The sequence below is a fragment of the Macaca mulatta genome, chromosome X, assembly GCF_049350105.2.
Source record: "Macaca mulatta isolate MMU2019108-1 chromosome X, T2T-MMU8v2.0, whole genome shotgun sequence".
NCBI lineage: Eukaryota > Metazoa > Chordata > Mammalia > Primates > Cercopithecidae > Macaca > Macaca mulatta.
Window position 1 is genome coordinate 76,965,540 of NC_133426.1, and position 24,690 is coordinate 76,990,229.

Consider the following 24,690-nt stretch of genomic DNA (forward strand, 5'->3'; position numbering starts at 1 on the left):
GGTTGCAATGAACTGAGATCACACCACTGCACTCCGGCCTGGGTGACAGAATGAGAATCCGTCTCAAAAAAAAAAAAAAAAAAAAAAAGAAAGAAAGAAAGAAAAAGAAAAGAAAAGAAAAGAATCTCTGTATCCCTAATACCTAGGTCAAGGTCTTGCATGGAGTAGGTGCTCAATGAATATTTGCTGAATTGAACTGAGATGTAAATTCTGCAGGAGAACTTAGAATAGACCTGTCATACTAGAGTGGTTCACAGCATGGACTCTGGAGTCAAATAATCAGGATTTGCATCCTGATTCTGTCACTTCCAGCTGTGTTACCTAGCTGTGTTAATATCTTTGAGCCTCAATTTCTCATTGGTAAAGTGAAGATAATAATAGCATCAGCTTGGTAGGATTTGGGTTTGCATGTTATGCACTTAGGACATTGTAAAGACCCAATAATTGGTAGCTAAAAACAAAACAAGAACTGCAAAAAAGATAGTCTTTCATGTACGTCATCCTTCCTCCATTCCCCCGACAAGCTGAGCCAGGAGAAGGTAAGGAGATGTCCTTGGACAAGTATTCCTAAGCTCAATTCCAGACCCACAGAAGGGTTTCTCTCCTTCAAATCCCTTCTTACCTTTTCACCTGTCCTGGACTCTCATCTTGATATCCTGAAGTTCCTTCCCCCATCATAACCATGCAGGGGTGGAGTGGAGGAGATAGGGGTTTGTGGGCCAGGGACAAGGACTTAGAGCTTTGTGTTAATCCCTGTTCTAGGGTTGAGTTCCTTACTGGTGATGGTAGAAGGTCAAGTGTGAGGTCACAGTAATTTCAGGGCCTAGAGATAGAACAATAGTCTTGTGGAGGAGGTATTGACAGGACAGCGGGCCTCATATGCTGCTTTCTTCCTTGGTCCCCTGTAAGAGAAAGCACCTCCCTCACTCTGCTCCAACGTCCCTTCTGTCCATCCTGCTACCTCGTCTTTACTTCTGGTGGCCCCAGCTCAGAGCAAGCCTGGGGACCCATTGAGCATCTTCCTGCAACTCCCTCTTGGAAGTGGGATGGGGTGGAGTGGGCAGAGGACAGGCTAAAATTGGCGATATAAGGGCACAAGATCGGGTGCCTGAGCTCTCTGGTGGCCCACGTCCTCTGCCCCCACCTTAGGGCCAACAGTTCCCTAGAGACTGGGGGAGCTGGGGCTGAGCCTGGGGGCGCCACTGCCTCTGTTCCTTTAAGGAGCCGCTGTTTAGCATTCCTACCGCTGCCGCTGCCGCTGCCTGCCTCTGCGCGCTGATTGGCTGGAATCAACTGAGAAGGGAGCCAGGGAGAGATGCTCTTGACTCCACTCAGATCCATCCTGGGGACCAGAGCAGAAGCGGTCCTCACAGCACCCAGTCTCTGCTTGAGCTCCCGCTTCTTCTTTGCCGCTGGGCCTCGGCCCAGGAGCCACGACCGGCGACACGGAGCCGCCAGTGCTGGAGGGGGAGCCGTGGGTGCGGGGCAGCGTGGGGGCTGAGGCCCCGGGACGCCCGCCCGGCCCCAGGCCCCGCTCAGCCCGGGCGCCCCCACGGGTGCCCCCCCCTTCTTGGTCCGAGCAGTGTGAGTGTGCCCGGGAGCCCGGCGGCGGCGGCGGTGGCGGCGGCGGTGGCGGCGGCGTGGAAACCGGCGTCGGCTGGGGGGTCCGAGCCGCGGGGGGCAGTGCCATGCACAAGCACCAGCACTGCTGTAAGTGCCCTGAGTGCTATGAGGTGACCCGCCTGGCCGCCCTGCGGCGCCTCGAGCCTCCGGGCTACGGGGACTGGCAGGTCCCCGACCCCTACGGGCCAGGTGGGGGCAACGGCGCCAGCGCGGGTTATGGGGGCTACAGCTCGCAGACCTTGCCCTCGCAGGCGGGGGCCACCCCCACCCCTCGCACCAAGGCCAAGCTCATCCCCACCGGCCGGGATGTGGGGCCGGTGCCTCCTAAGCCAGTCCCGGGCAAGAGCACCCCCAAACTCAACGGCAGCGGCCCCAGCTGGTGGCCAGAGTGCACCTGTACCAACCGGGACTGGTATGAGCAGGTATGGACCAGCGGCGGGGGGAGCGGTGGGGCAACCCAGGAGGGCTGGAGAGAGGGGGCCTAGAGGCCTGGGATGCAGTAGGGGTCGCTGGGGCTCCAAGCCTGTGGACCCCGAGCCCTAGCATTGCAGCTGGGCAAAGAGAGGTGGTGGGAAATGTGTGGTTCCCTGTGTGTGTCTGTTTGGGGGTCTCCATTAGAAGGAGATTGGGAGGAGCCGTGTGTGTCAGGGGGTAAGGGCATGGTGGAGGGGCACATTTTCCTGTGTGGGGGAATTGGGTTTGTCTCTGTGGGGGTTTGGCAGTGTCTCTGTGTCTGGCGGGGGGCGGGAGGTTCTGCGGGGGCTGTGTGTGGTGTGTGTCTCCACAGGAGGGGAGGAGGGGGCATGGTGCTTTGCGTAGGGGGGACATATGTGTGTGTATGTATGTTGGGGTGTGTGGAAGGAAGACAGTGGAGCTGCCGGGAATCCGTGTGGAGGAGCCCATGTGCCTGGCTCACTGAGCTTCATCCCTCGATGCCATGAGTCCCTCTCCGTCCCAGTCCCTTTGTGTGTGGATGTGCACATGGATGTGTGGAGATGTCACTCTGAATGTGGAGAGGTCTCTGTAGAGGAGGCTGCGGGGATGGCTGTGTTTGTGTGTGTGGCTACATGTATATGTGTGTGAGCATGTGGCTGCAAGAGTGTGCACGCGTGTGCCTGGTGTGTGTGTGTGTGTGTGTGTGTGTGTGTGTGTGTGTGTGTTGTCTCTGGTGAGAGGCGATTGACAGGCAAGGGAGGGGAGAGGAAGGAGGCGAGAGACACGTCCCAAGCAAGGCTGAGAGGCTGCTGAGAAGGACACACTCTTTTGTCCAAGCAGCTCTGAAGTGTGTGTGCCAGGGTGGGGTGGCGGGGCGGGGGGGGGGGGAGATCTGAAGGAACTGAAGCAAGCTTCCTTGCTCTAGAGCAGGCATGGTGCCTGGAGCCGGCAAGGGGCAGCTGCCCTGGTGCAGGGACTGGCCCCAGTGGGGCATGTCCCCCTTGGGTACCTCCAGATGTGAGAGGGCTTAGCCCCCCCCCAGCCTTGACTTGGCACAGCTTGGGAGCCCCTGGGTGCTGGGCACAACTCCGGCTTCCACTCCCAGCCTAAACTGCCAGCTTAGAAAATGGAAGGAGCATCTGTGGGAGAAGCAGCAAAATGGAGGCTGGGCTGGCAGAGCCAGGTCCCTGGCACGCAAGGCGGAGGGCCTGTCTGGTTATCTGGCTCTGCAGCTCCTAGGATGGGGAGAGAGGAAGAGGAGGCTTTGCTGTTGAGGGCAGGTGATGACTTCCCCAAGCTGGTGACCGTTCTGGCTGCCTCTGCCCTCTGGGGATAGGATGTGCTCTCTCTCAGAGGCAAAGGTGGGGACTTCCTGGGGAGAAGAGCCCTCGGTTCTGGCCTTCTGTCTGTCCACACTTACTGCTTCCCCACATCCCTTGCCTTGGCCTCTTGCCCTTTCCAGCGAGTCCCTCTCTCTCCTTTGCCCCCTCTGTCCTGGAGGCCTTTCCCTTGCAAACACCCTCTTATGCTTGTCCTGCCTGGCTGGGAGACAGGTGGCAATCCCAGGCTGGGCCAATTGGCCAAGGTTTCTTTGCCAGGGCTGATCCCTGGATGGCTCTTGGCCCTGAGAACAAGGTCCCTGAGTAGGGGTGGGAGCTAGAGGGTGTACCACGGGGAACGGGAAGCCTCTGGGTACCACTTGGGCTGGGCTTGAGGCCTGGCTTGTCACATGTGGGCACACATGGTACACCAAATGCACACAAGAGCCACATGGGTGTCCTTTTGCTTGTGTCTGTTGCATGGTACTTAAGGCAGCTGTATTGGTTTCGGGTCTCTAAAGAGCCTTCAGTTCTTCTTCCTGGGGTCACAGACCAGGGTGAGGCTGCAGCTGGAGTCCTCCCACCAAGTCCCACAGCTGTAGGGCCAGCCCAGAAATGGTGGAGGCATGACAAGCTAGTCCTCTCCCCCTCTCCTCCTCTCTGCTTCTTGAAGCCAAAGCTGTGTGGGGTGGAGGTGGGATGGGGGAAGCAGAGCAGGACATGTGGAGGAGCCCCCACCCTGGTTTCCAGCTCCCCGCTTCTGAGGAGGAGGCCAGAGGTCAGGGAAGGGACAACATAGCCAGAGAAAGGTGGGGGAGGGGTGCCAGGATCCCTGGGGAGACAGGCAAGAGGGCTTTTCCATTCTTGGAGGTAAGAGTGAGAGCTAGCAGGCAGGTGCTGCTTGTATGTCCAGAATCACATTTTCACTTGACAAATGGATACACACATGTCCTGTCTGGGAGGCCATCTCTGTGGGTTGGTCAAATCACCCCTGTGTTTCTGACCCCTTCCCTTGCCTCTTCTTGCATGGCTACTGCATATTGAAGACCACGGACTCTGCTGCCAGTCAGTCTGTGGGTCACCAACTTCTCCCTCATGGGGAATCTTGTTTACCTTGCTCCAGTCCCACCCTCGGCTTTGTCTCTGACTCCTGACCAGCTCCCACCCTCACCCTTTCTGCTGAGAAACACGAAGGGCTCAGGGCCAAAAATCCTTTGGTAGAAAATGGATTAGGACTTTGACTCCTTCTGCCTATTTGAGGAATTGGGTTCCTGGAGTCCAAGAAGGAGGTATAGAGTGAAGACTCACGAGGTGCTCCAAAGTGGGGCAACTGTCCTTTCTCCCATGAGCTCTGCTGGGGTATGGGGATGAGTGACCAAAACATCAAGGGCCTTAAGAGCTTACTGTAATCAAAAGAACACCTAGAGATCCCATTGCTCTGCCGCTAACTCCCAGTGTGCCCTTAGGCACATCCCATGTCCTCTCTGGGCCCCCGTGTCACCTACTGTCACATGAAGGGGATAGGACAAGATGATGTCTGCTGTCCTTCCAGTTCGGGCACAGTGGGAGTCTATGATCCCCCAGTCAGGGAGAACTGTGGTTCAGAAGGGGAAGGGTTATCTGTCTAGGCCACTGGGTATCCCCTATGGACACTGGGTGTGGCATGGTTTGCCCGCCATGCTCCATCTCTGCCATCCCCCTTAGGCCAGCCCTGCACTCCTCCTAGTGAACCCCGAGGCACTGAAGCCCAGCCTCTCGGTGAGTGCATCACTGGCTGGCTCAGTCTCAGACAATTGATCTGGGCTAAATGAGCGGCTGGGTTTGGCCTGATATGGTTGGAAGCAAAGCAGGGGTGGGGGGTGAGTGGGGAGTGGCCTCTTCCGGGTTAGCCTGTCCTCATCTGTGGCCAAGAGGTGACCTGGGGTGCACTTGGGCTCTTCTACATTGTGGGAGTAGGGGAGGAGGCAGATTGACCAAGGGGCAGATGACTGGAAGGGCAGGGGGCACTGAGGGAATTGCCTGTGTCTCCCCCTAGGTGAATGGCAGTGATGGCATGTTCAAATATGAGGAAATTGTACTTGAGCGGGTGAGTCTGCCAGTGGGGAAAAGCGGAAAGGGAAGGAGAGGGTTGGAGCCAGGAGAGGGGAGACCCCCGAATCATGGTTTCAAGACCCATGGGGGGACCTGCATTAAGAGGATGGAGAAACGGCGGCCCTCAGAGGCCGCTTCACTGCATCAATCAATCAACTCACTAGCAAATATTAATTGACCTTGTTCACTGAGGCCTGGGGTATTGGGGAGGGGATGGGTTTCCCAGAATGGTCAGCAGAGGCTGGGTTTCTGACAAATGTGCCCAGCCTGCCATGGCCCCTTCTGAGACCTGGAGAACTAGCTCTGGGACATAAGGGGAGATGGGGTACCCAGAACTCTCTTTTTTGCCCTCAGAGAGAACAGACTGTGCCTTTCTTCCCGCTTCTGCAGGGCAACTCTGGCCTGGGCTTCAGTATTGCAGGTGGCATCGACAATCCCCATGTCCCTGATGACCCTGGCATCTTTATTACCAAGATTATCCCTGGTGGAGCAGCTGCCATGGATGGGAGGCTGGGGTGAGATGGCCTGGAAGCAGGGTTGTGGGTGGCAAGGACAGGATAGAGATGAGGGGAGGAAAGCCTGCCTGGCAGGATGACCCTTCCATTAGATCTGAGGGCAGGGTGGGAGGGCAGAGAAGGGGAGGACAGAGAAGTGGGAGGAAGCGGGAGAGGGGGTGGAGGGGTGGGGGCACAGTGTCATGCGTCTCGGGCTTCCCCCACAGGGTGAATGACTGTGTGCTGCGGGTGAATGAGGTGGACGTGTCGGAGGTGGTACACAGCCGGGCGGTGGAGGCGCTGAAGGAGGCAGGCCCTGTGGTGCGATTGGTGGTGCGGAGACGACAGCCTCCACCTGAGACCATCATGGAGGTCAACCTGCTCAAAGGGCCCAAAGGTGCGGCCCTCCAGGTTCCTGTGCTCCAGCCAGAGCCCTAGGCCCCAGATCCCATCTGGCCCCATAGGGAATTGGAAGGGAATGGCCTTACTCCTTGCCTGACTCCCCCTGTTCCAACTCACAGCCTACTTTTTTGACCTCAGGCCTCACCCTTACTCATCTGGGGATGGCAGCTTAGTGTTTGGATCCCCCGGAGGGAGCTCCTGTGGGGCCAGTGGGTTGGCTGGGGGAGGGGGCTTGGATTTGGGATCGACAACACTTTAACCTCTCCTTGTGGGCCTCTCCTACCCCCTGCTGGCTTCCACTCAGGCCTGGGTTTCAGCATTGCTGGGGGTATTGGCAACCAGCACATCCCAGGAGACAACAGCATCTACATCACCAAGATCATTGAGGGGGGTGCTGCTCAGAAGGATGGACGCCTACAGATCGGGGACCGGCTGCTGGCGGTGAGACAGACTTCACGGGGATGCCCAAATGGTAGGGTAGGGAGGAGGAGCTCCAGTACCCCTCACTCTGCCTAAACCTCACTCAGGGATGAGGCATCATGGGGGAATTTCAAGAGTTATCATCTGTGTTGTGTTTGCCCAGATACAAAGGCCCTACTTCTTTCTGTGGCCAGGGTCTTGCCCTATCCCCTACTTCCTGCCTCTGCTCCTCACAGCGCTATACTTGGGCCTCTGTTAGCATGCTGTTGAATTTCACTGAAAAGGCATCCCTCGGGTTCCCTGGAGAAGCCTCTCCTTCTCCCAAGTCCCAGCCTGAGGCCTCTCGTCTTCTAGGTGAACAACACCAATCTGCAGGATGTGAGGCACGAGGAAGCTGTGGCCTCACTGAAGAACACATCTGATATGGTGTATTTGAAGGTGGCCAAGCCAGGCAGCCTCCACCTCAACGACATGTACGCTCCCCCTGACTACGCCAGCAGTACGTACTCATCAGCCCCTGTCCCTGGCCTAAAGCTCTGTCCCCTGGTTTCTGGAGGGGAAGAAGTTCATACCCCTTGTTAAGACAGGCCAAGCAGCTTTGCTCAGTGGTGGCACTGTAGCAGCCAATAAGGTTTATCTGAGGTGCCATTATTATTAATTGAAAACTTTACTCAGTGCCCCACCGTGAAGACTTGCCATAGAGTCAGCATTGGCAATTTTTGACAACTTCTATGGACAGTGAATTTTAAAAAGAGGAAAAAGAGAAGCTGCAGAGGATAGTGCACAGAAGTGAGTCCGGATCCCAGGTCTGTCTTTGTTTTTTTGTTTGTTTATTTGAGACAGAGTCTCGCTCTGTTGCCAGGGTGGAGTGCAGCGGCACGATCTTGGCTCACTGCAACCTCCGCCTCCCAGGTTCAAGCAATTCTCCTGCCTCAGCCTCCCGAGTAGCTGGGACTACAGGCGCCTGCCACCACACCTGGCTAATTTTTTGTATTTTTAGTAGAGACGGGGTTTCTCCATGTTGGCCAGGATGGTCTCAATCTCCTGACCTCGTGATCCGCCCGCCTCGGACTCCCAAAGTGCTGGGCTTACAGGCGTGAACCACCGTGCCCGGCCCCCAGCTCTGTCCCTTAGAGCTGGGTGCCCTTAGACAAGTCCCTTTCACCTGTTTTTTGTTTCCTCTTTGGCAAAAAGGAGCTAATGATGTATGTGCTGCCTTCCTCATAGGACTGCTGCAAGGATCAAATGAGATCATGGATGAGAAAGCCCTTGGAAAACTGTATTAGACTATAGAGATGTGAGGGATTATTATTAGTCACACCTCTAGTCATGCCTTTCTTTGTAGACTGCCTTGACTTCAGCTCTTTCTAAGACTCACAGGAGTGAGCCAAGGATTTAGAAAGGGACTGCGGAGGAGGAACCCTGGGTGGCGGGTGGATGGAGTGGGGAGGTGCGGCCTGAGGAATCAGCACCCCTGAGTCTCTTTTGCACCTGAAGTGGGCTGTGGGGGAAAGTCCTTGGAGGAGTTTGGGGTACCTGCCTCGACCAGTCTCTGAACTTTTGTCTCCCTTTCTTGATTCCAGCTTTTACTGCCTTGGCTGACAACCACATAAGCCATAATTCCAGCCTGGGTTATCTCGGGGCTGTGGAGAGCAAGGTCAGCTACCCTGCTCCTCCTCAGGTTCCCCCCACCCGCTACTCTCCTATTCCCAGGCACATGCTGGCTGAGGAGGACTTCACCAGGTAAGACCAACCCCCCCCCACTCAACATCCCATTCAATCTACCCAGAAATTGGGGAGGGGAGGAATCCGTTTCTCCGTTTCTGGCCGGCCACAGGCTCCTTGTAGTATGGAAAAGAAGAGGGTAAGACCCTCATCACTCCCGGCTTTGGGGTCCGAGGCCCTCTCTCAGGCCTTGGGGACCTAGAGAGGGACAGAAGTGGCTGCAGGGACAAGTTCTACCATCAGGGGGAGTGCCGAGTGAGTGGCCCCGGTCCAAAAGTGCAGATAAAGAAACGATGGGGTGGAGTGTTTAGGGGGCTGAGGAGGTGAGGGCAGCGGAGTTTCCTGCCCTGAGATAGTTGCAGCCCGCTCTGCTGCAACCATTTCAAATTAGGGAAGAAAGTAGTTCAGCCGGTGAGGCTGGCGGGACTCTGACCGGCCCGGTGGCCTCGCCGGCAACGGCCCCGCCCCGCCCCGCTGGCGGCGGCGGCGGCGGCGGCGGCGGCTGCGCGGGGCCTGGAACTGGTCGGGCCGGCCGGGGTTCCGGGGGACAGGTTTGCAGGGTGGGGCCGGGGAGGCTGGCGGGCAGGCAGCAGTGGAGCCGGAAGGGTAGGCGGCCGGGGGAGAGACAGAGGAGCTATGGAGAGGGCCCGCAAGTTCTCCAAGGGCCCCGGCTTGGCCACGGGCTTGGGCTCCGCCTCCGCTTCGGCCTGGAGGAGGGCTTCGCAGAGGTGGGCCTGGCCGCTCCGCTCCCTGCGGCCCGGAGGGGATGCCAGGTAGGAGTGGAGGGCTAGGAGCAAGAGCATCTGGAGCTCAGGGAGGGAGCCTCGCCCCTGAGACTGGGAGCAAGAAAGGAAGAGTCTTGCTTGGGGCTTTGGGCTCCTCCGAGGAAAGATGCTTGTAACAAGTGAAGGCGGTGGGCCGGGAACGTGCCCTGGGAGTTGGGCTGATGGCACTGTGACCTTTTACAGAGGGCTTCGTTAGATGTGGTTAGTTTTACTCGCATTTTTCATGTGCTTGTCTGCTCTCTTCAGTTTGGCTTCTAAACTCCTTTTGGGAACCTGGGGTCCCCCTAAGAACCCAGGCGCTGCAACCCCCTGGGACTACATAGTGTTAGCTGCTGATTAAATATGTTGTTGGGGCAGCAGGTAGGAGGGGTCATAGCTGATGGGTGAAATTTTGAGACTGCAGAAGAGTATCTGTGAAGTAAGTGTGCACTTCCTGTGGATGATGAGTGCAGTCAACCCCAGGGTGACTTCACTGCCCCAACTGCTTCCTCTTCTTGTGGTCCAGGGTCCATCACACGGATTGGTAGGATAGGAGTATCTGGGAAGGAAGAGGACCAGTGAGTGGGCTCTGAGATTTGGTCTCTGAAGTTCAGGGTAGGAATTTGTTGACCCGAGAGAGTAGGGGACTGTCCACTGGGAAGTTGACTGCGAGCCCTTGGAAAGAAGGGAGGGAAGAGGAACTGAAACTTGGCACCTGACAGAACAGCAGCCAAGCAGGTTTCAGGAGACAAAGGGAGGCTCTGGGTATCATACACAGGGAACCACATCCTTACTCCCTACAGCAAGTATGGACCTTGTTCCAGGCTGGCCCTCAAAGGACAACAGTCCGTATCTACCTAGTCCTTACTCCTCCACTCCTTTCCCACCAGAGAGCCCCGCAAGATCATCCTGCACAAAGGTTCCACAGGCCTGGGCTTCAACATCGTAGGAGGAGAGGATGGAGAAGGCATTTTTGTCTCCTTCATCCTGGCAGGAGGCCCAGCTGACCTGAGTGGGGAGCTGCGCAGGGGAGACCGGATCTTATCGGTGAGGAGACAAAGGAGAGGTGGGAGGATGGGAACTGTGCCAGTGTAAACTGGAGAGCGAGAGACCTTACTTCCTCCGAGGAATGCTTCTTGAGATGAGGGGAGGGCTAAGGACTGGAGAAAACTTATCTTGTTTTTGTAGACATCCTTAGTGACAGGGACCAGGACCAGACTTACCTTTGAGGAGGAAATGAATGCCTCTTGGATCTTAACCCTGATTGGCATTCGACCTTTATGAAGATAATTATTACACTAGAGATGTCGTATCCTTTAGGCCTTGTTTTAGGGGCAAGGTTGGAATATTGGGAAAGGCATCTAAACAGGCTTAGGGGTGGGGTACCCATTTCCCTCACCTAACTGCTAGTGCAGAGGACCCCCTTTCTTGCTTTTAGGGTGGCTCACAGCTTCTCTCTTTGGACAGGTGAATGGAGTGAATCTGAGGAATGCAACTCATGAGCAGGCTGCAGCTGCTCTGAAACGGGCCGGCCAGTCAGTCACCATTGTGGCCCAGTACAGACCTGAAGGTAGGAGAAGGGAAGGTGGGAAGAGATGATGTGGGGGAGTTAGACTTACATTACGTGCTGGCTTTTTGCCATCCTAGGTAACAAAGCCACTTGACCAGGTCCCTTCTACCCTAGGGCAGTAACCTCTTCCTCTCTCCTTTTCCTTCTGGATAGGGGTTGGTTTGGGCAGCTTGGAAGCATCAATTAAGGCTGTGCTCAGAGCCTGCTGATGTGGGCTGCAGTGCAGGAGAAGGCCAGTAGTGGGCAGCAGCCTACGGGAAGCAGCATCCAAAGATTAGGGCGATTGGAAAAAGGGGAGGGGGCGGAGGGCCCACAGGAGAAGACAGGGAACTGTGTTCCCTGGAAGAGGAGAGCGGCTCTTGGTTAGAAGGACCTCAGGTAGAAGAGATCCGACCTCTTCAGTGATCTTGGGCCAAACCTCTGTGACCCCCACTCCCCTCCCCTCAAGATGACCGTGAAAGACCCATAAACGCGCTGAAAAGGTGATACCATGCCCTTGGGATAGGCGAGCTGGAGTCTACTCCCTCCCCTCCGGGGGGCCTTCTTTGTATTCTCAGTGAGCAGCCCTTGGCTGGGGCGAATGGGCGGGGCTGGTCATTGCAAATAAAGGCGTTTGATTGGCTAGGGCCAACCGAGACCCAGGTGCCGAGGTGAGCCGCGGGAAGGCGCGCCCTAGCCTGCGGGCGGGTGGAGTGGCCATTGGCCGGCTGAGCGCGGCCTCCAGCCGCATGCCCCGCCCCCTGACCCAGGAGGAGGGCGGCGGGTGCCCCTCCTTCCCCCACTCGCGCGCCTCAGGCGTCTCCTCCTCCTCCTCCCTCCTTCCCCCTCCTCTCTCCTCCCCTCCTCCCGCGCGCCCCGCTTTGTGTCCGTGGTCTCCCGCGCGGGACGGAGGGACTGGCTGGAGCTGGCGCTTTCTCAGCACTAGACCTGGACTCCGACCCGGCGCCAGGTGAGGTGGGGCGGACGGGGGTCAGGCCCCCTCGCAGTCCCCCCTAACCTCTCTACGGCTCTGTTCTCAGCCTCTTTTCCAACACTGTGTCCCCCAACTCTGCCCTTTCCCCCGAATGCCTTCGTTGCGTGCCCCCAGCCTCCTTCTGAGACCCTCCTCAGGGCCCCTCGGAGCGCCGCGCGGGGCTCTGCTCCCGCTCACCCCACACTGGGCCCAGTCTGGCCTTCACCTCTTGGCCGTCACCTCTCCCCCACCGCGAGCTGTGCCCCCTTCTCGCCCCAGGGCCTCTGTCCTGTCTCAGCCCCCTTCCTGCCGGCTGCTGCGCCCCCAAGCAGCTCCCTAATCCCTTGCCCCAGAGGAATTTTCTAAATCTTCCCCTCCCCCGAAACCCATTTCTCCACCCAACCTGGCCACCTCTGAGAACAGCCGCGAACGGATTGGTATTCTGCCCCCTCCCTTTTGTTTGCAAGGGATTCGTACCATTCCCGACTTCTTTCGCCTCCTCCCCTTTGTCCCCTAGGGCTGCAGCGCCTGGGCTCCTGGGACACCTAGGCCCTGTGGGCCGGTTACTAAGGTGGAAGGGACCGACCTCTCCCTGGCAGGTGCTCTATTTCCGCGATGAGAGGGGGAGAGGCTGGGAGCCCTGTCGCCAAGCTGAGAGGGATGGAAAGCGCCTACCTTTGTCCTTTCCGTTCCCCTCCCCCCATGCTCCTTCAGTGCCTCAAGAGCCTGAAGGGAAAGAAGAGAGAGCCTGCGACCTTTTCCACGAGGCTCTTCTGATCGCGGACAGAAGTGTAAGGAGGTAACTCGCAGGAGAGAGAGCTTGTTGGTCTGAGGTAATGGGAAAGAGGGATTCACGTGGACACTTGGAGTCATTTCTCTCCTTGTTTGGTTTTCAGCTTACTGATGAGGAACGCACCTTAGGGTTATTGTTTTTTTATGATTTATGTGTGTGCTGTTCGCTTTCCAGTACAGAGCTAACCGTCTGATTTTTATTAGCAACTAATATTTATGCATTTCATGCCCACAACTTAGACAACACAGGTTCTGCAAAGGAAATGGTTTTTCTTGCATATTTGTGTGTGTATGTTGTAGGAGAAATTGATGTTTCTTTCGGTTTTGCTCTCTGATGTTGGGCACATGGAAACAATACTGTGAATGTGTGTGGTGGGGGTATGCTGGATACTAGTGACTGCATATTTCTATGACTTGTTGGGGGAATGCCACTGGTTTGCATAAAAGCTGCAAGGTGTCCAGGGTAAGGGGATTCCTGCAGTGTTTATTGCTCTCTGAGCATATTTCTGAGAGTTTATAATGTAGGTTGAGGTGCTGTTTTATGCTAGTTCTTTCTACCACTTGCCAAATAAGGCCTTTCTTCTTTTAGGATTTAGGTGAACCACTGTTGTTAAGGCTCTGCCACCCCAATCAATCTTACTTCCTCCTTTGGTTTGGTAAATCCAACAAGTCCCCAACATGCAAAAGCTTTTATTTTTTCCCCCCCTTTGAAAACAGATCCCTGGAGACTGGTCCAGAGGGACTGTCAAGCATTCTGTGTTGGGCTCTAAATTTTCTTTGATAAAGTGCTAGTTTTTAAAAATAAGGACTCCATGTTGATCAATTTATAAATAAGTGTGGTTCTTCAGAGGATTGCATCACGGTGTATTTACAAAATGAATAATCCAAATACATGTATGTCGGTTGGCAAGAGACTTTGCATGTGATTGGCCAAGTAAGTGTTCATTACTTGAATTTTTTTTCTTTATGTGAACGTGAGAGCTGGAAAGGATCAAGTGGTCCAATTCCCCATACTGAAACAATGACAAGAGAACCAAGATATAACTTGCCTAAGAAGGGAAAGTTACCGAAGGTCAGCATCAGAGGGTCAGCAAATCAGCTTAATCCTGAGGTCTACTAGTTGGGACAGACCATGCTTGTGAACACTTGAGGAACCTAACACCTAGTTAAAAGCGGAGGAGCAGCAAGGAGACTGGGGAAATAACAGAGGAGAGATTAGGAAGAGTGTAAGGGAAAGAAAGATGGACATGGAGGGGAAGGTTAGAGTGATCTCCATGGTGGCCTCTGAGGCGCCCTTGCCAAACCAGTGCAGCCTTTACCTAGATAGCCTTTAGCATGAGAGCTTCAAAAATAGGTTTGACTAATTAGAACAATCAGAGTAAGACAATTTGTCTCCTTTTTAAAATGGTGTTGAGATAGAAGTCATTTACCATACAGTTCCCTCATTTAGGTATATATTTCAGTGGCTTTTAGGTATGGTTGTGCCTCCATCACCACAGTAAGTTTTAGAACTTTTTTTGTGTGTGCGTGAGACAGTGTCAGGCTCTGTCTCCCAGGCTGGAGTGCAGTAGCACGATCTCGGCTCGCTGCAACCTCCGCCTCTCAAGCTCAAGCCATTCTCCCACCTCAGCCTCCTGAGTAGCTGGGACTATAGGTGTGCGCCCCTACACCTGGCTAATTTTTGTATTTTTTGTAAAGATGGGGTTTCACCATGTTGCCCAGGCTGGTCTTGAACTCCTGGGCTCAAGCATTCTTCCTGCCTTGGCCTCCCAAAGTGCTGGGATTACAGGTGTGAGCCACCATGCCCAGCCTAATTTTTGTATTTTTAGTAGAGATGGGGGTTTGCCATGTTGCCTAGGCTGGTCTTGAACTCCTGAGCTCAAGCAGTCCACCCACCTCAGCCTCCCAAAGTGCTGGGATCACCGCTTCCGGCCTAGAACATTTTCCTTGCCCCTCTTCTTTTAATACATAAAAGGTGTGCAAGCATTAGAAAGATGATGGGTTTAGGACAATTGCTTCCTAATGTTCCTCCCCTGGACACTTAGGAGGTTGGTGGCAACTTGAGAATGCTCTGTGAAATTCTTTTTTTTTATTTGTTAATTTATTTATAGAAACAGGGTCTTACTATGTTGCCCAGGCTGGCCTCGAACACCTGGCCCAAGTGATCCTCCCACCTCGACGTCCCAAAGCACTGGGATTACAGGCATGAGCCATAATGCCCAGCCAAGATTCTTTCACATATCTGGTTTGCTTAATGTGGGTTTAACCCATAATGAAGTATAGGAACTGTTTCTTTCTATTCGAACTTTGTATTGTGCCTAGCATGGGTGCTTTACAGGTGTTTTTTATGATGAGGCTTTGGAAAATATTAAAATAGAAATAGAAATGCTAAATGATAAGATACCACAGTGAGAGATGCTATTTAATGGTTTCATTCCTGATTGCTCCAAACGGTTGTAGACACAGCAGCCCTACCTGTTAGCTAAAAATAGCATGATGTTCTTGGACGTGTATAATACTGCTTAAAATTCAATTGAACATTTAAAGAACTGGCTCTTGGCAAAGGCTCTCTTAAAATCTATTCTAAAATGAAAAATATTTTTCTGTGACTTGTGAAATTGTCCCACCAAAGGAAGGATGGGTTATGTGTTAGAACATTTTGAGCTCTACATTTTCCCTGTAGTGACTTTATATCAACCTCTGTTTATAAACTGATCTAGTATTTTTCTTGAAAGCTCTTTCGGCCGGGCGCGGTGGCTCAAGCCTGTAATCCCAGCACTTTGGGAGGCCGAGACGGGCGGATCACGAGGTCAGGAGATCGAGACCATCCTGGCTAACCCGGTGAAACCCCGTCTCTACTAAAAAATACAAAAAAAAAACTAGCCGGGCGACGTGGCGGGCGCCTGTAGTCCCAGCTACTCAGGAGGCTGAGGCAGGAGAATGGTGTAAACCCGGGAGGCGGAGCTTGCAGTGAGCTGAGATCCGGCCACTGCACTCCAGCCTGGGCGACAGAGGCGGAGCTTGCAGTGAGCTGAGATCCGGCCACTGCACTCCAGCCTGGGCGACAGAGCGAGACTCCACCTCAAAAAAAAAAAAAAAAAAAAAAAAAGAAAGCTCTTTCGTTTTTAGAGTAGAAACTGATCTCAAAAACAGGAGGTGAGTGAGAAATTGGTCATTAAGGTAGCCTAACTGGGAAATGATCCTTTGTGACCGGTCTTTTCGGGAATGTAAATCCAGGCAGGCTTGGGGGTACAAGGAGTGAGAGAGAATGGGAGTATTTCTGTAAGTTATTTTAAGGTGTGAATAAGCATACTTTTACCATGGAACACCTTTGGGTAAGGCCTGGAAGAGTTAGAAATCAGTGGTAATAATAACTTGAAAGCATAAAAGGGATATTTTCCCCATAACATTTAAGTAACCATTCCATCTCCCCCTTTTTGAGAATGAAGGATGTAAACGTAACTGCTATCCTATCAGCATTGAAAGCACAAAGTTGAGAGTATACCAAGGCAGAGAATCAAAGTTCTGAAATTCCTATTGCCATCCTAAAAGAAGGCAAGGTAAGGAAGAAAGAAAATGATTTCCTATCATCAGCATTTGTACACTGTGAACAATTTGAAGGCAGCTAGTATTACATTTATCTTTGTGTCCCCAGCCCCGAGTATGGAGCCTGGCAAATAGTTTGTTGAATTATTATCTCTGTTTCAGATACTTTTATAAGCACTAATCTTCAGAATATCCCTGTGGATTGGGTGGTATTATCCCCATTTTACAAATGAGGAAAGTGAGGGTCGGAGTGGTTGAGTGACTTGCTCAGGGTCACACAGTCTGTAAGGGACAGAATAAAAGTTTGAGTACAGATTTCTGGAGAACTTCTTTGAGTCCAGGGCTTTTGTCACTAGGCCACAACTATCTCCCTACCCAGATACATCTGGCTACAACAGAAGATATCACTCTGAGACTCTTCAAGTGCCAGCAGCTGTCAACAAATGGAGTATAAATGAACTCCCAGGCCGGGCGCGATGGCCGTCACGCCTGTAATCCCAACACTTTGAGAGGCCAAGGCGGGTGGATCAGGAGGTCAAGAGATTGAGACCATCCTGGCCAACATGGTGAAACTCCATCTCTACTAAAAATACAAAAATTAGCTGGGTGTGGTGGTATGTGCCTGTAGTACCAGCTACTCAGGAGGCTGAGGCAGGAGAATCGCTTGAACTCGGGAGGTGGAGGTTGCGGTGAGCTGAGATCGTGCCACTACACTCCAGCCTGGTGACAGAGCCAAGGCTCCGTCTCGGGGGGAAAGAACTCCCAAATCTCAACTTTTTAGTTTTGATGACCGTAAACTCCTGCCCCAAAGGAAGAAGTAACTTGAGGGTAGATGGCCTGCTGGGAAGCCTGAGGGAGATCCCTTCTCCTGCAGAAGGAAAGTGGATTCGGGAAGACTACCAGGGAATGATACTGTTGGGGGAACCCCAGGAGGAGCCAAAAGATGGGAGTTGGTTTACCTGACTTAATAGTAAATGTGTGCAGGCTTGAGGATATTAATGGAATAAGTAAGTATTTTTTAATTCTTCAAGTGAAATGGAGTTGTATTTGTCATTCATTTTTTATGATCTTACGATTCACTCATTTAAGAGCTTCAGTGGTTTTCAGAATGTTCACAGAGTTGTGCAACCATCACCGCAATTGATTTTAGAATTTTAATCACCCCTGTACACTTTAGCTGTCACCCTTCATCTCCCCATCCCCCTCATGTCTAAGCAACCACTAATCTATTATACTTTTTGTCTCTGTGGATTTGCAATCTGGACATTGCATATAACTAGATTCATATAATATGTGACTGGCTTCTCTCACTTAGCATAATATTGTCAAGGTTCATCTGTGTTGTACATGTATCAATACTTCATTCCTTTTTATAGCTGAATAATATGTCATTATATGGATATACCACATTTTGTTTGTCGTTTGATGGACATTTGGGTTGTTTCCACTTTTTTGCTGTTATGAATAATGCTCTGTGAACATCTGTGTGCAAGTTTTTGCATGGACATGTTTATATTTCTCTTGAGTATATATACCTGTGAGTGGAACTGCTGGATCATATGACAACTCTGACCTTTGGTGTAATGGCCAGGCTGCTTTCCACATTTAGGCTGCAACATTTTACATTCCCACCAGTAGTGTGTAAAGGTTCCAATTTCTCCGCATCATCCCCAACACTTGTTATTGTCAGTCTTTTTGATTCTAGCCATCCTGGTAGGTGTGAAGTGGTATCTAATTGTGGTTTTGATTTGAATTTTCCCCCATGGCTAATGTTGCGCATTTTTCATATGCTTATTGTTTGCTGTTCACTTTTGTTTTGCTTGGTCCCCTGATTTGATTCTCTTGATTCTCTCTCTGTTTCCAAATTGACTTGAGACCAGAGCAAGCCAGCTATGTTATTAGGCAACTAGAAAGAACCAGGAAGATAACAGCTTCTCACTCTGACTGCTTTGTGTGCTGGAGGGGTTTAAGGCTTTGGGCATAGATAATTTTAGCTCAGGAATGCTGATCTGATAAAAATGATAGGGCCCACTTTTTTTTTTTTTTTTTTTTTTTTTTTTTGAGACAGATTCTCGCTCTGTCACCCAGGCTGGAGTCCAGTGGCACAATCTCGACTCACTGCAGCCTCCGCCTCCCAGGTTCAAGGGATTCTCCTCCCAAGTAGCTCTGGGATTACAGGCACCCGCCGTCATGCCCGGCTAATTTTTATATTTTGTAGAGACGAGGTTTCAACATGTTGGCCAGACTGGTCTTGAACTCCTGACCTCAGGTGATCCGCTTGCCTCGGCCTCCCAAAGTGCTGGAATTATAGGCGTGAGCCACCATGCCCGGCCAGGGGCCTACCTTTTTAACAAAAAATTGCTGATTGAGATATAATTCACATGCTACAATGCACTCATTTAAAGAGTACAACAATTTTTACAATTTTTAGAGTTGTGCAACTGTCACCACAATTTTAGAACATATTCACCCCAAAAGAAGCCCTGACCCCATTAGCAATCACTCCTCATTCCCTGCCCCCTGCCCCCCCACTCCCCCCAGCCCTAGGCAGGCAACTACCAATCTACTTTCTGTTTTCATAAAGTTGCCTATTCTGGCCAGTTCATAAAAATGAAGTCATGCAATATGTGGTGTTTTGTGCTCGGCTTTTTTTCACTTAGCATAATGTTTTCAAGATTCATGTGTGTTATAGCATGTATTAGTACTTAATTCCTTTTTCTTTCTTTTTCTTTTCTTTTTCTTTTTTTTTTGAGACAGAGTCTTACTCTGTCACCCAGGCTGGAGTGCAGTGGCGTGATCTCAGCTCACTGCAACCTCCGCCTCCCAGGTTCAAGAGATTCTCCTACCTCAGCCTCCTGAGTAGCTGGGACTACAGATGTGCGCCACCATGCCCAGCTATTTTTTGTATTTTTGGTAGCAATGGGATTTCACCATGTTAGCCTGGCTGGTCTCAAACTCCTGACCTCAGGTGATCCGCCCACCTCGGCCTCCCAGCCTCCCAAAGTGCTGGGATTACAGGTGCGAGCCACCGTACCCGGCCACTTGATTACTTTTTATGGTTGAACAATATTTCATCCTATGGTTATGCCACATTTTGTCTATCCATTCTTGAGTTGATGGACGTTTGGGTTGTTTCCACCTTTTGACTATTGTGAATACTGCTGCTATGTGAACATGTTTTCAGTTCTCTTAGATGATACGTACTTAGGAATAGAATTGCTAGGTCATGGGTAACTTAGTGTTTAGATTTTTGAGGAACTGCCTGGCTTTTTAAAAAAGTAGCTACACCCTTTTAGGCCCAGCCCTGTTCTATATACTTAGAAGAGAAAAAAAATTAAGTTTTCTTTTCAGTTTTGCCCCCTGGAGCTCAACTTCATATGTGTGTGTTTGTTTTGGGCTTTTCTTTATTCCATGTAACCCAAGGACATGGTGCTAGATTTAGTAAAGCACTCTGTATTTAGCTGGTCAGGTGCTTTCTTGTCTTCGTTAGATGGTTTCTTGTCTTCGTTAGATGGTTTGAGGCAAAATCCTAGGAGCTTTGGTGTCCGTAAAACATCACTTCTTCCTGATAGGGTAGAATTATTAGAATAACAGTAATGAGAATTAGTTATTTCTTTGTTTTAAATTTTTTTTTGAGACAGAGTTTCACTTTTGTTGCCCAGTCTGGAGTGCAATGGCGTAATCTCAGCTCACTGCAACCTCTGCCTCCTGGGTTCAAGTGATTGTCCTGCCTCAGCCTTCCAAGTAGCTGGGATTACAGGCATGCGCCACCACGCCCAGCAAATTTTTTATATCTAGTAGAGATGAGGTTTCATCATGTTGGCCAGGCTGGTCTCGAACTCCTGACCTCAGGTGATCCACCTGCCTCAGCCTCCCAAAGTGCTGGGATTGCAGGCGTGAGCCACTGTGCCAAGCCTGAGAATGAGTTATTTCTTACTTAATTGTAGCTTTTTAGGATTTCTCTTTTGTTTAATATGTTGCTTGTTGAAATCTTGACTCTGATATTGACAGTATTCCTTTGTTTAAAGCTTTAGTCTTATATTCCACAATAGGGTAATTGTTTTTTGTAAAATATATTGGTTTTGTTACTTTTATGTAAGAATGTATATATGTATGAAACATATAATACATATATATGTATATATATATAAAATCTTGGCAGAGGAGCCAAGGCCTTGGGTTCTGACTTAAAGTAGCTGAATGATCTTAGACTAGTCAACCTTCCTCTTAGGGACTCAATTTTTTAATCTATAAAATGAGGAGACTGTGCAAAATGATCACTAATGTCTAACTCAAATTCTGTGTCAGATAAGTGGTAGTGAGTTGTGAATTCAATTTACAAGTTCCTATTTGTACCTGGACTCTTTTTTATTGTTTAAATTAGGGATGGGGTCTTGTTGTATTGCCCAGGCTGGTCTTGAACTCTTGGACTCAAGTGATCCACCCACCTTGGCCTCCCAAAGTGCTGGGATTACAAGGGTGAGCCACTGCACTCAGCCCCTTTTTTAATTTTAATTTTTTTTTTTTTATATATAGAGACAAGGTCTTACTATGTTGCCCAGGCTGGTCTTAAACTCCTGGGCTCAAGGAGTCTTTCCACCTCAGCTTCCCAAAGTGCTAAGGTTACAGGTACTGCACCCAGTGTAGACTTTTATTTCCTTCCTTCCTGCCTGCCTTCCTGCCTTCCTGCCTTCCGTCCTTTTTTCTTTTGCCTTGCCTTGCCTTTCTCTTGCCTTTCTGTTTTCTTTCTCTTTTCTTTTGTCTCGCTTTGTCACCCAGGCTGGAGTGCAGTGGTATGATCATGGCTCACTGTAGCCTCAATTTCCTGAGCTCAAGTGATCCTCCCACATCAGCCTGCCAAGTAGCTGGGACTACAGGTACGTGCTACCACACTCTGCTAATTTTGGTATTTTTTTGTAGAGACTGGGTTTTGCCATGTTGCCCAGGCTGGTCTTGAACTCCTGAGCTCAAGTGATTCCCCAGCCTCCGCCTCCAACAGTGCTGGGATTACAGGCTTTGAGCCACCACTCCGGCCAAGACTCAGAGTCTTGAGCTAGTAGCAGTCTTGCTTTTATGAGGGTCTTGTCTTCCCCTCATGAGATGGACTTTTGTTTATTTTTTGCTGAATTTAGGTATCTTTAAAAAAGCAGGCTGGGCGTGGCGGCTCATGCCTGTCATTCCAGCACTTTGGGAGGCCAAGAAGGGTGAATCACTTGAGCCCAGCAATTTGAGACAGGCCTGGCCAAAATGGTGAAACCCCATCTCTACTAACAATACAAAAATTAGCCAGGCGTGGTGGTGCACCCCTGTAATCTCAGCTACTCAGGCGGCTGAGGCAGGAGAATCTCTTGAATCCGGGAGGCGGAGGTTGCAGTGAGCCGGGATGGCACCACTGTGCTAAAAAAGCAAAGGCCCTAGAGATTTTATGATCTTTCTACTTGATGAAATTAAGTGATAAAAAATTTGACTAGACCAAAAGAAGAAAATTAACATATTTTTTATAAATATGTACATTAGGGGCCTAAGTAGACGTCCTTTGGATTTTCAAAAAGGAGAGAATTTTGCAAATTTTGGGTTACATTCCAGGGTAGATTAAGAGTTGTTTTGTACATATTCAGAAAAAGAAGTGGTGAGCACTAGGAGCTAGTATTGGTTCACCAAGGACAAAAAAGTCTTGTCAGCCTGACCAAATTTTCTTGATGGACAGGGTTAACTGGGTTGTAGATTAGGGAAATATGGTAGATGCACTATATTTAGATTTCTGCAAGGCATTCACAAAACTTCTTTGGTCTACTTTTGGATAAGATGGCTGGGTGATAATAGTGATATGTTTAACTGGTCTTGTCTGGAACTGGTTGAATGAATAGTCCCAGAGGAAAATGATTAATGAAGCCAGGAGCAGTGTGGAGAGAAGTTTCTAGTGCATGTGTGTCCTGGCTTTGTCCTTGAGCCTATCATGTTAAGTCTGCTTTCCCATTCTCTTCAAATTATATTTTTCTCCTGTATTTAAAAGTATATTACATTTAGATTTGTAGAAAATTGGAAAATACAGAAAAATACAAAGTAAATTCAAATCATCTGTAAAACTATATCCAGAGATAACCACTGTTGTATGTGTATATTTCTGTGTATTTCCCTCTAAACTTTTATATATTTATATTACATATATCATATAATATGTTTGTATCTATCTGTTTTAAGAATGAGATTATTGGCTTTAAGCAGTTTTATGTTCTTTCCATTAACATATGTCATGAACATTTTCCTAGATCACTATATATTTTTTGAAAAAATGATTTTTAATAGTTAAATAATATTTCATCATGTGTGTGCCATAATTTGCATAACCATTCTCCTGTTGGTGAACATTTAGATTATTTCCAATGTTTTGATATTACACAAAACATTCTGATTGATATCCTTGTATACAGTTTTTGTGAATCTCTGATTATGCTCTGAATAGATTTTTTTAAGGTGGAATTACTGGATCAAAGGGTATGAATATGCTTAAGGCTTTTGATGTATTTGGCCAAATTAGCTTCCATTTCCACTGACAGTATAAGAATGTCTATTTCGGCCGGGCGCGGTGGCTCAAGCCTGTAATCCCAGCACTTTGGGAGGCCGAGACGGGCGGATCACGAGGCCAGGAGATCGAGACCATCCTGGCTAACACAGTGAAACCCCATCTCTACTAAAAAAATACAAAAAACTAGCCGGGCGAGGTGGCGGGCGCCTGTAGTCCCAGCTACTCGGGAGGCTGAGGCAGGAGAATGACGTAAACCCGGGAGGCGGAGCTTGCAGTGAGCTGAGATCCGGCCACTGTACTCCAGCCCGGCGACAGAGTGAGACTCCGTCTCAAAAAAAAAAAAAAAAAAAAAAAAAAAAAAAAAGAATGTCTATTTCAAGATCCTCACTAACATGGAGTATTATTTTTTAAGACAATTTCTGCAAATTTGATAGGTTAAAAATGTTATTCTTTAATTTGTATTTTAATTTGTATTTCTTCTGTTAATAATAGAGTTGAACATTTGTGTGCAAGTGTTTCTTGGTCATTTTTGTGTGTGTGTGGATTGCCTGTTCATACTCTTTCCCCATTTCCCTATTGGGGTGTGTTCATCAGTTCTTATTGATATATAAAATCTTTAATATGGTTAGAATATTAATTCTTTGTCACATATATTGCAAAGACTTCTCCCAGTTTATAGTTTGCTTTCTTTCTTTCTTTCTTTCTTTTTTTTTTTGTGATTTAGTCTTGCTCTGTCGCCCAGGCTGGAGTGCAGTGGTGCGATCTCAGCTCACTGCAACCTTCACTTCCCAGGTTCAAGCAATTCTCCTGCCTCAGCCTCCCGAGTAGCTGGGACTACAGGCGTGCGCCACTACACTCGGCTGATTTCTGTATTTTTTAGTAGAGAGGGGGTTTCCTCATATTGGCCAGGCTGGCCTCGAACTCCTGGCCTCAAGTAGTCTGTCCACTTGAGCCTTCCAAAGTGCTGGGATTACAGGCATGAGCCACCGTGCCCAGCCTGTTTTTTAAATTTTATCTTGATGTACAGATGTTTTATATGTTTTTATGTGGTCAAATCTATTAATGTTTTGTGTATTTTGCCTGTGCTCAGAGGTTCAGAAGGGCTTTCCCTACCTGAGGGCAAATAAATACCATCTGAGTTTTATTCTAGTTATTTAATATTTTTGTTTTTGTATTTGTTTTTTTTTTTAGAGACAGGGTCTGGCTTTGTCACCCAGGCTGGAGTGCAGTGGCCCAATCATAGATCACAGCAACCTTAAACTCCTAGGCTCATGTGATCCTCCTGCCTCAGCTTCCCAAGTAGCTGGGACCACAGGCACATGCTACCATGCATAGCTAATTTTTGTGGGTTTTTTTGTAGAGATGGGGTCTCACTGTGTTGCCCAGGCTGGTCTCTCAAATTCCTGGCCTCAAGTGATCTTCCTGCCTTGGCCTCTCAAAGCACTGGGATTACAGCCAAGAGCCACTGTGCCTGGCCTGTTTTTGCATTTAAAACCTTAACTTGCCTGGAGTTGATGTGTGATGTAAAGTAGGGTACTAACTTAGTTTCTTCCAAATGTTAATGAATTACCTCAGTACCGTTTGTTAGATAATCCATCGTTTCTCTGCATTTTTGAAGTACCACCTTTATTGTAAATAGAATTATTTTATATACACACACGATTTGGACTTTAATATTTTACACTGGGATCATCAGTTACTGAAAATGACCATAGGTGTTTTGACAACTTAGATGAGAAGAGTGTTTCTCCAGGTCCCATTTTCTGAGTGTCTTCCGCAGAAACTTGACCTAAAGGAGATTCAGTTGAGTTTGTGATCCTGTGGGTGTGACAACTGTGAAGAACATTTGAATCCAGACTCTCCACTGACCTGGTAAAACATAGCAATTGGTTACATTAACTCAAGTTGTCAAACTTCATCATAAAATGTGTGTGTTTTAGTTAGTGCGTTATAGCATCTCTGTTAAGTGGAAAAGATTATTCTTAACAAGTGTACCCACCACCTGGAGAACAGGGAAAAGGTACAAATCTG

General features: G+C 49.7%; 1 protein-coding gene and 1 non-coding gene across 16 annotated transcripts in view; both read left to right on the forward strand.

Moving 5' to 3' along the window:
• Positions 1-1,324: 1,324 nt before the first annotated feature.
• DLG3 (discs large MAGUK scaffold protein 3) overlaps positions 1,325-24,690 on the forward strand; it is a 58,164-nt gene continuing 34,798 nt past the window's right edge. For 4 of the 15 annotated variants that reach the window (XM_015127627.3, XM_015127623.3, XM_015127624.3 and 1 more), the window contains exons 1-10: positions 1,602-2,045; positions 5,082-5,135; positions 5,413-5,463; positions 5,859-5,983; positions 6,190-6,359; positions 6,669-6,805; positions 7,139-7,283; positions 8,368-8,527; positions 10,164-10,320; positions 10,741-10,843. In XM_015127627.3, coding sequence (XP_014983113.1) covers positions 1,689-2,045; positions 5,082-5,135; positions 5,413-5,463; positions 5,859-5,983; positions 6,190-6,359; positions 6,669-6,805; positions 7,139-7,283; positions 8,368-8,527; positions 10,164-10,320; positions 10,741-10,843 — 1,459 coding nt within the window. In that variant the 5' untranslated portion in view covers positions 1,602-1,688. 15 annotated transcript variants of the gene reach the window in all.
• Positions 7,379-7,520, forward strand: LOC114675298 (U4 spliceosomal RNA). The gene has a single exon (XR_013413244.1). It is a non-coding gene; the product is annotated as a U4 spliceosomal RNA (small nuclear RNA).